Source organism: Trichosurus vulpecula, chromosome 2, assembly GCF_011100635.1.
Source record: "Trichosurus vulpecula isolate mTriVul1 chromosome 2, mTriVul1.pri, whole genome shotgun sequence".
Lineage (NCBI taxonomy): Eukaryota > Metazoa > Chordata > Mammalia > Diprotodontia > Phalangeridae > Trichosurus > Trichosurus vulpecula.
Genome location: NC_050574.1, coordinates 4240363 through 4251414, shown reverse-complemented (window position 1 = coordinate 4251414; position 11052 = coordinate 4240363). Strand labels below are relative to the sequence as shown.

The 11052-nt window shown below is 58.1% G+C and overlaps 1 protein-coding gene across 3 annotated transcripts; it reads left to right on the top strand.

Annotated features, from left to right (window-relative positions):
* Nucleotides 1-379: 379 nt before the first annotated feature.
* SPIB (Spi-B transcription factor) lies at nt 380-6033 on the top strand. Of its 3 annotated transcripts, none has more exons than XM_036747461.1 (6): nt 380-504; nt 1797-1824; nt 2199-2271; nt 2660-2859; nt 3150-3294; nt 4307-6033. In XM_036747461.1, the coding sequence occupies exons 1-6, from the start codon at nt 380-382 to the stop codon at nt 4600-4602; spliced, it is 867 nt and encodes a 288-aa protein (XP_036603356.1). In that variant the 3' UTR covers nt 4603-6033. The 3 variants fall into 3 exon arrangements, with proteins under 3 accessions (XP_036603356.1, XP_036603357.1, XP_036603358.1); XM_036747462.1 differs by having other exon boundaries at nt 459-504; nt 2118-2271; XM_036747463.1 differs by lacking the exons at nt 380-504; nt 1797-1824; nt 2660-2859 and adding an exon at nt 2434-2450 and having other exon boundaries at nt 2206-2267; nt 3157-3294.
* Nucleotides 6034-11052: the final 5019 nt, after the last annotated feature.

Sequence of the window (11052 nt, the reverse complement as noted above, 5' to 3'; positions counted from 1 at the left end):
GGCCCAGGATTCAAAGACCACTTGCTCAATGCATATGTGGCACACAACCTTTCTTGGGGACACAAGTTAGCCCCAGCTTTCCCCACTCCAAAGTCCGGTCCTCAACCCTCAGGGAGAAAATTCAGGTATCAAACCTAATGCATCCCCCCTCAAAGCCCCAGGTATCTGGAACCCAGGTACCCAGTCTACCCGCTTAGGACTCAGGCATCTGCCTCTCCCCATTTCCCATCTCAAGAATCCAAGGGCCCTGCATCCCCTGGAGATTTAGGAATCCAGGGACCTAGAAGTGCGGGTGCCCCACTCTACCCTCCCATCCCCAATCACGTGACTCATTGAGCAATCCCCCATCTGCAGGGCCCCCCCCCCGAGGGGATTTTCGATGAGGTCACTGGGTCCCGCCCCTACCCTCCCTGGCTATAAGGTGCTGGCAGTGCCAGGACGGAGCCCAGACCCTGTGCCATCCTCAGACCCTTGCCCCACCATGCTCACACTGGAGGCTGCACAGTAAGTGAGGACCCCCAGGCTCTGAGTTCGCAGGCGAGGTCTCTCCTCCCCCCCTCTGCCTCCTTCTATTTGTCTCTGCTTCCCTTCATCTCTATCTCGTGTCTCTCTCTCTCCCCTCTTGACTACGGTCTCCTCCTGTCTCTGCACTCACTCCTTCCTTCTCCCTGTCTCTGTCTCGGGTCTCTCCCCTCCTGACTCCCGCCTCCTCCTGTCTCTCTCTGCACTCACTCCTCTCTTCTCCCCGTCCCTGCCTCTCTCCACCATCTCTCCATGGCTCTCTCATTGTCTCTCTCCCTGCCTCTCCCCCATCTCTCTCTCTCTCCCTTCACCTCTGCCCGGTCACTCTCTCTTGCTTCCACTTACCCATCTCCATCCCCTTCGTGGGCTCTCTCTCTAGGTCTTGATTGGACCCATTACTTTCTCACGGCTGAGTCCGATTCCCCCACCAAGCCTCAGCACTTTCTCTCCCACTTTCACTAACCCCCCAGCCCCCACCCCTGCAAACACTCTCCCCACCTCAGCCTCTGCCCATGCAAATCTCCCCAGGGATATTTCCGCGCAAAGCTCCCAGTGCCCCCTTCCTGTTCTAAGCCCCGTCCCTAGCTGGGCCCTGGGGGTGGGGGAGGGCAAGGCTCACACCCCTCTATTTACAGCCTTGGGTGCCAACCTCTAACTACTGCTCGGCCTCTCCCCACATCCCCCAATCACCTTCCTCCCCCCTCCCAAATAAACCAAGAGCCCACGAAGTTCTGTTTGGTGAGCTAGAGTTTGGAAAGGATTGGGAGATGGGAGTCAGTGAGGGTGGGCACAGAGAGCGTGAGGCTCATGGGGAGATTGAGGGACACAGGAGACAGAGAGTAAGGGACTTAGAATAAGGGGTGAGAGGAGAGAATACAGATTGATGGGCCAGGAGAATGGGGGCCATGGAGGGGGAGGGGCACAGGGACGTGGGGGAGGAGCGCAGGGTGGTGCCATGGAGAGTGAGGGGCACAGGAACGTGGGGGAGGGGACATGGAGAGTAAGAGCCACAGGGACGTGGGGGAAGGGTGCAGGGGGGTAGCGGAGAGTGAGGGGCACAAGGACGTGGGGGAGGGGCGCAGGGTGGGGAGGGGCACGGGGGGTCATGTAGAGTGAGGGGCAGGTGGGGGAGGGGTGCAGGGCTAGAAAAAAAGTCTGGGGCGCGGAAGAGTGATAGCCCAAGGCAGGGGCCCATCACTCGGAGGAGAGGGAGGGGCACCAGGAGCAGGTGGCGAAGCCACTCTCCCCGCCCCGTCTTTTCCCCCTTTCCTCAGGTTGGAGGATTCCCACTTCTCTTGCCAGGTAAGTTCTGCCTCCCGTTCCCCGGTGTCCGCGCACCCACCTCCAGGAGCGCCCTTTCTTCCGCGCAAACCTTCCATGCATCGATCGCGTCTGTTTTCTGTCCGCCCCGTCTCCCTCTGTCTTCTGGCTCTCTCCGTCCGCCCCGTAGCTTTTCTCTCTCCGTGTCCGTTTCCTCACTCTCCCGTTTACCTGTGTCCGCAACCTGTCTTGTTTCTTCAGTGAACCTCGCCCCACCCGCTTTGTCTATTTCCGTCTCTCACTGTCTCTGTCTCGATCTCTCTGTTTTGCCCAAGTTTGCCTCTGCCTCTCCTCTGTCCTTCTCCGGCCGGTGTGGGGTCCCCCATCGTGACCATCCCCCCGGTGCCCCTCCTCAGTACTCAGATGGAGTCTTCTATGATCTGGACAGCAGCAAACACCCCGGCTACATGGACCCCGAAGGCATGGTGGGTAAGTACATGCTTCCGCTCCCTTCGTGCCCTCCAAGACTGCCCGGGGGCACTACCCACCTACCTGCTCAGTGGGTCTAACTCCCCCAGCTTTCTCTCCCATTCTTGGCCCCCATCCAAGTGCCCTTGATCCCCTCCGCATGCCCCCTGGCTCTCCCTCCAGCCTTTCCATCCTCCCCCCTCCCTCTGCCAGGCTCTGGGCCTCTAGATTCCAACTTCCTCACTGGCCCTCCTCCCTCCATTCCCTCCTCATCAGGTCTCTCCTTCTCACCTGCTCCCCTCCCCATGTATGCAAATGCTAGAGCCAAAGATGCCCTTCCTTTCCCTTCCACAATTGCCTCTTTGTGTCAGGGGGCCAAGTCTCAGGCGCCCCCCCCTGCCTTCCCCAGACTCCTTGTGGGGCTGGACAGAGCCACCGCCCAGCCTGGCCACTGCCTATGAGCCCTTCGACCCCTCGGCGGCCTCACTCGGCCAATTCCAGGGCCTCCAGTTCTCCTACCTGCCTGTCAGCTATGGCCCCAGTGGGCAGCTGGAGTCGGCCCCAGGCCCAGGGCTCAGCACCTACCGGGAGGAGGACTTTGGAGGCCAGGTGAGGGGCATGAGCTGGGGAGGAAGGGTGTAGGAGTCAGGTCATGTGACACGGTGGGGGGGGGGGAGCAAGGCCGGGCTTAGGACCAGGCAAATCACTTCTTTCTCCGAGTCTTCCAAAATGAGGATGGGGAGAAGATTGGATTGGGTGATGTCTAAGGTCCCTTGCAGCTCTGTGATAGAGAGGGGAAGAAGAGTGAGAGGCACAGCTAGGTTCAGGGAGTCCTGCTTGGAGAGGAGGGAAGGTGAGCCAGGGGCCACCAGCTCTGACCTCCCCTTCCCTGCTCCCAGCCCCTGGCCTCCTTCACCCAGTTCCCCAGTTCTGGCTTATCTGAGGATGAGGAGTTCCCAATGGATGGCCCAGCCCTGGAGGTGTCTGACAGCGAGTCCGATGAGGCCCTGGCAGCTGGAAGGGAAGAGAGAGGAGCCGATGCAGGTATGATGCCACCTGACCTGGGAGCCCCTGGTCTGGGTGGGGGGAGACAGCCCTGAGTCTGATGGGAGAGTCCTGTCCCTAGGAAGCGCCTGCTTCAAGTAGGTATCACAGAATCTCAGAAGCCACCTGGTCCCGGTCCCTCCTCTGGCTGACCAAGAATGTACTCTGCTACAGCATATGACCCTAAGTGGTTATCCAGCCTTGACTTAAAGACCTCTGAGGATGGGGAGCTCACTACCTCTTGAGGCAGCCCAGTCCACAGCTTGATAACTGTTAGGAAATTTTTCCTGTCACCAAGTCTTATTTGATGTCTTTGTCATTTGTCCCGGTGGCTCCTGGTTCTGCTCTCTGGGGCCTGGCAGAATAAAGCTAATCCCTCTATCCTATACTGGAAGCCTGTTATCATGTCCCCCCCTAAAGGCAGTCAGCCCGTCCCTTAGTCGATATGGTCTTGCTGTGCCCTCAGGGGGCTCCCATAAGCTCCCCTCTTTCCCAGCCCTGTGACCCCTCCCTGGGTCTCTTCATCTATGAAATGAAGATGTTGCCCATGAAGACCCCTGGGGTTCCTCGTGGGGGTGGGGTGGGAGTGAGAGGGGAGAGCCCCAGGCAGATTTGGAGGCAAAGCTGTGGGGACCCTTGACACTTAGTCCGGGCTGCTGATGTGCAGGGGTGCCTACAAAGAGCATTTATATTTTTTAGCAGGTAATCATAGTTTAGCATATATTAAGTAGGAATAATTAGTTACTGTGGGAGGGTGCTCAGCTTTGCCAGGAGCTGCCCTGAGGCAACCCCTGCCCCCCTCCCACCCGTGTTGCCCCAAGGTCTCTCCACAGAATCTGTAAAAAAGCTTGAGGAAATCCTTGGTGCTTCCTGTCTCTGGCCCCAGCCACTAATTATACTTTCGCCTATCGGCCCACGGACTGGCTTCTGGAGAATTGAAGGAAGGCAGGTGTCCCCAGAGTATGTGAAGGGGGGCCTCCTGGCTGACTCCCAGCCTGCTCTTCCTCTCCAGGTGCCCGGAAGAAGCTCCGTCTCTACCAGTTCTTGCTGGGGCTGCTGACCCGAGGGGACATGCGGGAGTGCGTGTGGTGGGTTGAACCTGGGGCCGGCGTGTTCCAGTTCTCCTCCAAGCACAAGGAGGCCCTGGCCAGGCGCTGGGGCCAGCAGAAAGGCAACCGAAAGCGCATGACCTACCAGAAGCTGGCCCGGGCCCTGCGCAACTACGCCAAGACGGGAGAAATCCGCAAGGTCAAGAGGAAACTCACGTACCAGTTTGACAGCACCCTGCTGACCCCCCGGCGGGCGTGAGGGCTCCAGGGCTACAGGGTGGGGGGCACTGGCGGCTCAGAGGTCCCCCCTCCCTGAGCTAATGGTGCCTTCGAGATGGGCCGCTCCTGAGCTAATGCCGGGGAGATCCCCACTCCTGAGCCTGTGAAGGTTCCCCACGTCAGAGGGCTGAGGGAGCCCTCTCCAAACCCTGTCTGGGGCTGTCTTAGGGCCTCAGGCATCCCTGGCCTAGAACGATTGCAGCGCTAGCTTCTTGGGATTGGGTGGGGAAGACTGGGGCCCGCCCAGCACCACCACCACCCCAGATCCATCCGCAACCCTGACTCAACGATCACAAAGCCACTTTTCCAGCCCTCTCACTGCCAGCCGGGGGTCTGGAGGACTCGGCCCTGACATGCCCTGTGACTTTTGGGGAGCTGGACCTTGACGTCCTTAACTATAAAAGTGAGGGGGCTGGGAGCTAAGGGCCCAATGGTCCAGGCCCTTCCCGCCTGAGCAGATCCAAGCTGGGACCATCCTGGAGCTTGCCCGTCCTCCCTGCCAGAGCTTGGGGCTAAGTCCCCTGGCCTGGGGAAATAAAAGTCGCCAGCACAGCCAAGGGTCTGCCGAGGGCTTGGGCCTAGATTTGAGCTAGATGGAACCACGTAGCAAAGGAGTGGGGGGGAACAAGGGAGGGACTTAACTTCACCTGTTCTCGTCCAGGTCCTGGCTCCAGCAGCGGCTGCCCGGGTAACCCTTCCGCCCTGGTCTCTCTCATACGGAAAAGGTTCTCTGAGGCAGCTGTGCCACTTGGTTGTGCCTCAGTCTATCCATGTGTAAGAAGAGGGGATGATCCCTAAGGTCTCTGTCCGTGACATTTGGTCCTGACCCTGACTCACAGTGTGACCTTGAGTGTGTTGTCCATGTCTGGGCCTCAGCTTCTCAATCAAGGGAGGGTGACCAGATGACTCTAAGCTTCTGTCTGGCCTGGAGGTTATATTTTGAGATCTGAGTATTGGGGGTTCTCGGGGTTCCCAGAGTGGTATGGGCTGCCTCTGAAGGTTCTGAGCACTGTCCCCTAGATGCTGGAGGGAGGACCTTTGTGAGGTTTATTGTTATGTGGGCCTCTGGGACCCCTGCCCACTGGAGCTTTCTCTGGGGTTGTTTCCCACAATCCTCCTCATCGGGTTCCGGCACCATTCTCTCGCAGTGCCTCCTATGGTCAGGGCTGTGCAGAGGGGCCTGGAACCTTTGGGCTTAGAAGAGCGTGGCCTCACAGTCCATTGTAGGGAAGCCATGAGGACTCTGGCCTGGCCTGGAACCCTGGTCCTCTGACCTCCGAGGCAGAGTTTGTTTCTCCCTACCAACATGCCTTGGAAGAGGCCCCTGGCAACCAACCTCCCTGCCCCTTCCTACCACAGACCTCAGGTTCTGTGTCTCACCCTACAAAGTAATGAATTTTGCAAATAAAAGATGAACACACTTGAACATGGGGTATTCCTTTTGAAAATTGCCAACACCGAATCAACCCGAGCAAATGCCATGAAATTACTGAGCTTCTCCTGTGCCCCACCCCCAATGTGGGGGGGAGGCTGGGCCTCTGGACATTCCCCCCGCCCCCACACACACATACACTTGTCGTTCAGCTGTGTCCAACTCTTTGTGACCCCATTGGGAAAGGGTTTGCCCTTCCCTCCAGCTCGTTTTACAGATGAGGAAACCGAGGCCAACAGGGTCTCACAGCTAGTGAGTGTCTGACCTCAGGTCTCCGTGACTGCAGGCCCAGCGCTTTCTCTACTGCACCTCCTAGCTGCCCCAGCGCTTCTGTCTCCTTGTCTCCATTGCTCTGTCTCTTCCATGGTCTCCATCTCGGGGTCTCTCTCTTTCTCTTTCCAGCAACTCCCCAGCCATCCATCTCTGCTCTGGAAACCTTAGCTGCTGCTGGGCTCCCGACTCCCGATGTCCCTCCTCACTGTCCTCCCTGAGTGTGCCTCTCCCTCCTGGTCTGTTCCTCCTCCTTGCTCCAGGTCTCTCCCCCTGTTTCTCCCTCTCCCCCCCCAACCCCTTCCCCCATCCCCTCTAACTCCCCCACCCTCCCTCCTCTAACAGTCTCTGTCTCTCTCTCTCTCTCTGTCTCTCTCCCTTTCTCCCTCCCTCCATCTTCCCCTCCCCCATCCTCCCTCCTCTAACAGTCTCTGTCTCTCTCTCTGTCTCTCTCCCTTTCTCCCTCCCTCCATCTTCCCCTCCCCATCCTCCCTCCTCTAACAGTCTCTGTCTCTCTGTCTCTCTGTCTCTCTCTCTCCCTTTCTTCCTCCCTCCATCTTCCCCTCCCCCATCCTCCCCCCTCTAACACTCTCTTTCTCTCCAGCTCTCTCAGAGTCCCCCTGGCTGTCTGGATCTGTGTCTCTCAGACTCCCTGCCATGAGCTCTTCATCCCTTTCCACCCTGTACTTGGCTGGTCTCACTACTGCTCACTCCCCCTTCCCTGAATGGAGAGAGTCTGACCAGAGACTGATGATGTCACCAAGCACTACACTTTGGATTGGCCAAGCATCCGGCCGGACCTGCTAAGGTTAAAAGGGTGTTTTGTTTTGTTTTGTTTTGTTTTGTTGTGCTTTGGTGAGGGAGGGCCAGAGCTTGTGCTAGCGCCTCAAACCCTCCTCCCTCCTCCACCCCAGGCTCCAGCTTGGGAACGGACCTATGAATTCTGGGCTCCCCAGCCCTTCTGGGTCCTGCTGTGCTCTCTCTCCCATTTCCTCCAGAGCTCCCTCCTTCCTTGGGGAGCTGGGGGCGAGTAGTGTGGAAACTTCCTCTGAGGGGTACTTGGCTCTGGGCAGGGGACCCTGGGGGTGGAGCAGTCTAGGCCAGGTGGCCTGGCCACAGCAGCTGGGCTGGGATAACACTTCACTAGGGTGGGGCCCCTAGTGGTGAAAGCCGAAGGAAGTTCTCCACACCCCAGTGGGAGAAAGCAGGTCTCTGCTAGGCAAAGAGGGGTCCCTGGGGTGCTGGCCACCCTGGCTCAAGCCAGCCCTCCACACTAACCTGGGGCTTGGTGCCCACTCCAAGAAACCTAACCCCTCCACTGACCCTGGGGACTTGGCTCTGGTTTTCCCAGGGGGTCCAATTTCTCTGAAGATGCTTAACTTGCAGAAATCTGGGTGGCTGGGCCCCCAGCCCTGCCCTAACCCAAAAGAATGCCAGAGGCCCAATACCCTAATCCTGTCTCCCTCAAGGACCCAGTTGTCCTGACATACCAGCCCTATGCCCCCATACCAAGGTAACCTACTTCCACAGCTCCCAAACGGTAGGGACCCAGGTGTTCCCTTCCCCAGCCCTGCCTAAGGCTTCCCACTGAGAACCAGATGTCCTGACCTTCAAAACCCTCCCCCCCTTCCCCTCTCCTTGCCTCAGAGACCAGAGTCTTGTTGCCCTAGCCTCCCCAGGGATCCAGGCTACTCTCCTCCCCCCTCCCCCCAGCTGTTATTTCTCACCCTTTAGAGAACGCCTGGGGAATTCGAAGCGGGGGGGGGGGGGGGGGGGGAGAGGGGGGGGCAGTCGGAGCTGAGTCAGGTGTCTCTGGGGAGCCTCCGGCCTCCTTAAAACCCCACCCTGCCATCCATCCCAGGGCCTGATTCTCAGGAAGGTTCCCGACTGGCCACAGGCTAAGATGCCGGAGCCCAAACCAGGTGGGGACCCCCCCAACCCCTCACCCCAACCTCTTCCTGAAAGGGAGGCTGGAAGGGGTATGCTCCCTCTCAGGGCCAGGAGTCCCAAAGCTGGGGGAGGGGCATGGGGCAGACGATCCCTGTGGAAGATGGGAGAGGAAGATGATCAAGGACAGAGAAAAGGAAGTGTGGGATTAGGGGAGCTTGGAGGCTAATGAGCGGAAGGGCAGGGTCTGAGGGAAAGTGACTCCTTGGGCTAGGATAGAGGAGGTATCCTTTGGCATGGGGTGGGGAAGAGTCCCTTACCAGGATGGGGGGAGGGAGCCCCTTTGTGTAAGAAATGTAGGAAAAAGACCCTGTCACTGGTAGCAGGATGGAACCCTCTTGTATGTAAGGGAAAGGGCCCCCACATCAGGGAGGAGTCCCCATGTGTGCAGGGGAAAAGGCCCCCACATCAAGGAGAGGGGACCCCTGATGTGTACGGGAAAGGACCCCCACATTGGGGAGAAGGAACCCCTTGTGTGTATGAGAAAGGGCCCCCACATCTGGGAGAGGGAACCCCTTGTGTGTATGAGAAAGGGCCCCCACATCGGGCAGAGGGAGCCCCCTTGTGTATGAGGGAAAAGGCTCCCACATTGGGGAGAGGGGACCCCTTGTGTGTATGAGAAAGGGCCCCCACATCGGAGAGAGGGAACCCCTTGCACTCAGTGGGAGAAGGGGGTCCAAGCAGGATGCTGGCACTGGGTGCTGGGTGGGTCCTCAGTGCTGGGTGTTGGATGCTGAGCTCAGCACATGAGTGTCTAGTTACCTGACCCTGGATCAAGCTAATTATACCCCAGGCCAGACCATCTGGAAAAGGTCAAGACCAGTTGGCCTGGGCTGGGGAGGGTGAGGAAGGAGCAGAAGCTTTATTTGGGGGGATCCTCCTTGGTCTTGCTGGCGCTGCCCTCTGTCCCTGGAGAATGGTAAGATTCCAGGGGGAGGAAGTAAGGGAAAGCAGGTGTCTGGTGGCAGGGAGGGATGGACTAAAATGGCTGAGCTATCCAGGATTGGGTGCTGGGGGACATCTGAAGAGCAGGAACTGTGCTCAGCACCCCTGGGGTCCTTGAGGGCCAGAAGATCAAGATGACCCTTTTTGGCCTCCATTCCCTCACAGCTGCCAAGAAGCCTGCTGCCAAAGCTAAGGATGTTCCCAAAAAGCCTAGTCCTGACAAGGAGGCTGAGCCTGCCCCACCCAGTGGTAAGATGCTGCCCCCCCCACACGGCCCTCCTCCCCTCCCCCAGCCTCAGCCCCACTACTGACCCTGAGATGTCTGCAGACACTCAGTTCCTCCTTTGGCCTCCCCTCCCCAATCTGGAACCCCAAGGACCTTTGCTGAACATTGTCTCTTCTCTCTACCCTACTGATTCCTAAGCCATCAATACTGTCGAGCATCTATTTCCCCAGTCCTTACCCTCCTTTGCCCAGTCTCCCTCTGACTTTGGGGAGTCCCTGAGCCCCCAAACTTTGGAGGACTCCATTCCCAATTTTTCTTCTTGCTCCTGAGCCACCCAGACCTTTGGAGACCAAACTGCGCCAGACTCCATCTAACCTATAGAGGCACAAAGCCTAGATCCTAAGCCTGCCTTAGATACTGGCTGTGGCTCTGAACACCTGTCCAGGTCTGTTTCCTCATCTGTAAAACCAGGGAGGAGGAGTGGGGGGAGGTGGACTCTATGACCAGTGAGGCCTCTTCTAGCTTTAAATCTAGAATGCTCTGATTCCACAATCCATCTTGCCCTCAGATCTCTGAGCTCTGGCCTACCTCCCTCCCTGTTCCCAGCACCGAATTCTGATGAGATCCAGCAGACCTGGGTGAATGGAGAGGGAGGTGACTGGTGACAGAGGTGGAAAACCACTCCTGCTATCGAAAGGCGGCCGGTTGCCTGCTTTGATCCCGTGGGCTGAGCCCCTGATGGGGCCCCCTCCTCAGCTTCTGAGTCCCACAGCAGAATTAGAGAGGCCTCAGGGTGGCCAGTTAGCCCTGGGGGTCTGTCCTAGAGAGGCTCACCACACACCAAGCACCATCCTGCCTTCCCACCTCCTGCTCCAGGAAGCCTCTTGATGCCCCCTTCCTCTCCTCCCAGTCCCCTCCCCCTTTTTTCTCCCTCCCAGTTCCCTTCCCCCCCCAGCCCCCTTCCCCACAGTGCCCATCCCCCAGTCCTCTTCTCCCTCATAGTCCCCTTCTCCCTTTTCTCTCCCAGTCCCCTTCCCCCAGTCCCCCTCCGCTGTCTGCCTCTCCTCCCAGTCTCCCTCCTCTTCCTTTCTTTCCATTTTCCCTCCCCCAGTCTTTCTCTCCCCCCCCCCCCCACAGTTCTCCAACTTTCCAGACTCTCCCAGTTTCCTCCTCCAGTCCTATTGGATGCCCTACCCCTCCTTCCCCTTTTACTCCTCCTCCCCCTCCATCCGTCCTTCATCTCTAGCTGTCTACCATGGATTTGATGCTGAATAATAATAATAAATTCTGTTCTAATTATTAGCAAAGTGCTCCATAAGCCAATGATTCAGGCAGAAGGAGTTGGGGGGGTGGGGGAGGTGCCAACAGGCCAATTCAGGCTTGAAGTCAGGAACAATTTTCTAACAATTAGAGATAACCAAGAGGGAGATAGGCTGCCATGGGAGGTAGTGAGCTCCCTGTCACTGGAAGGTCTTTGGTATATGGAATGGGGAGTTGATGGCTGCTGAGGTCCTCTGATTCTGGTTCTGTGTTTGAATCCTAATGCCCATTGCCCCCTCCCCCCCAGCCCCCCAGTAAAGCAGAGGAAAGCTGCCAGGAGGCCGGGCAGC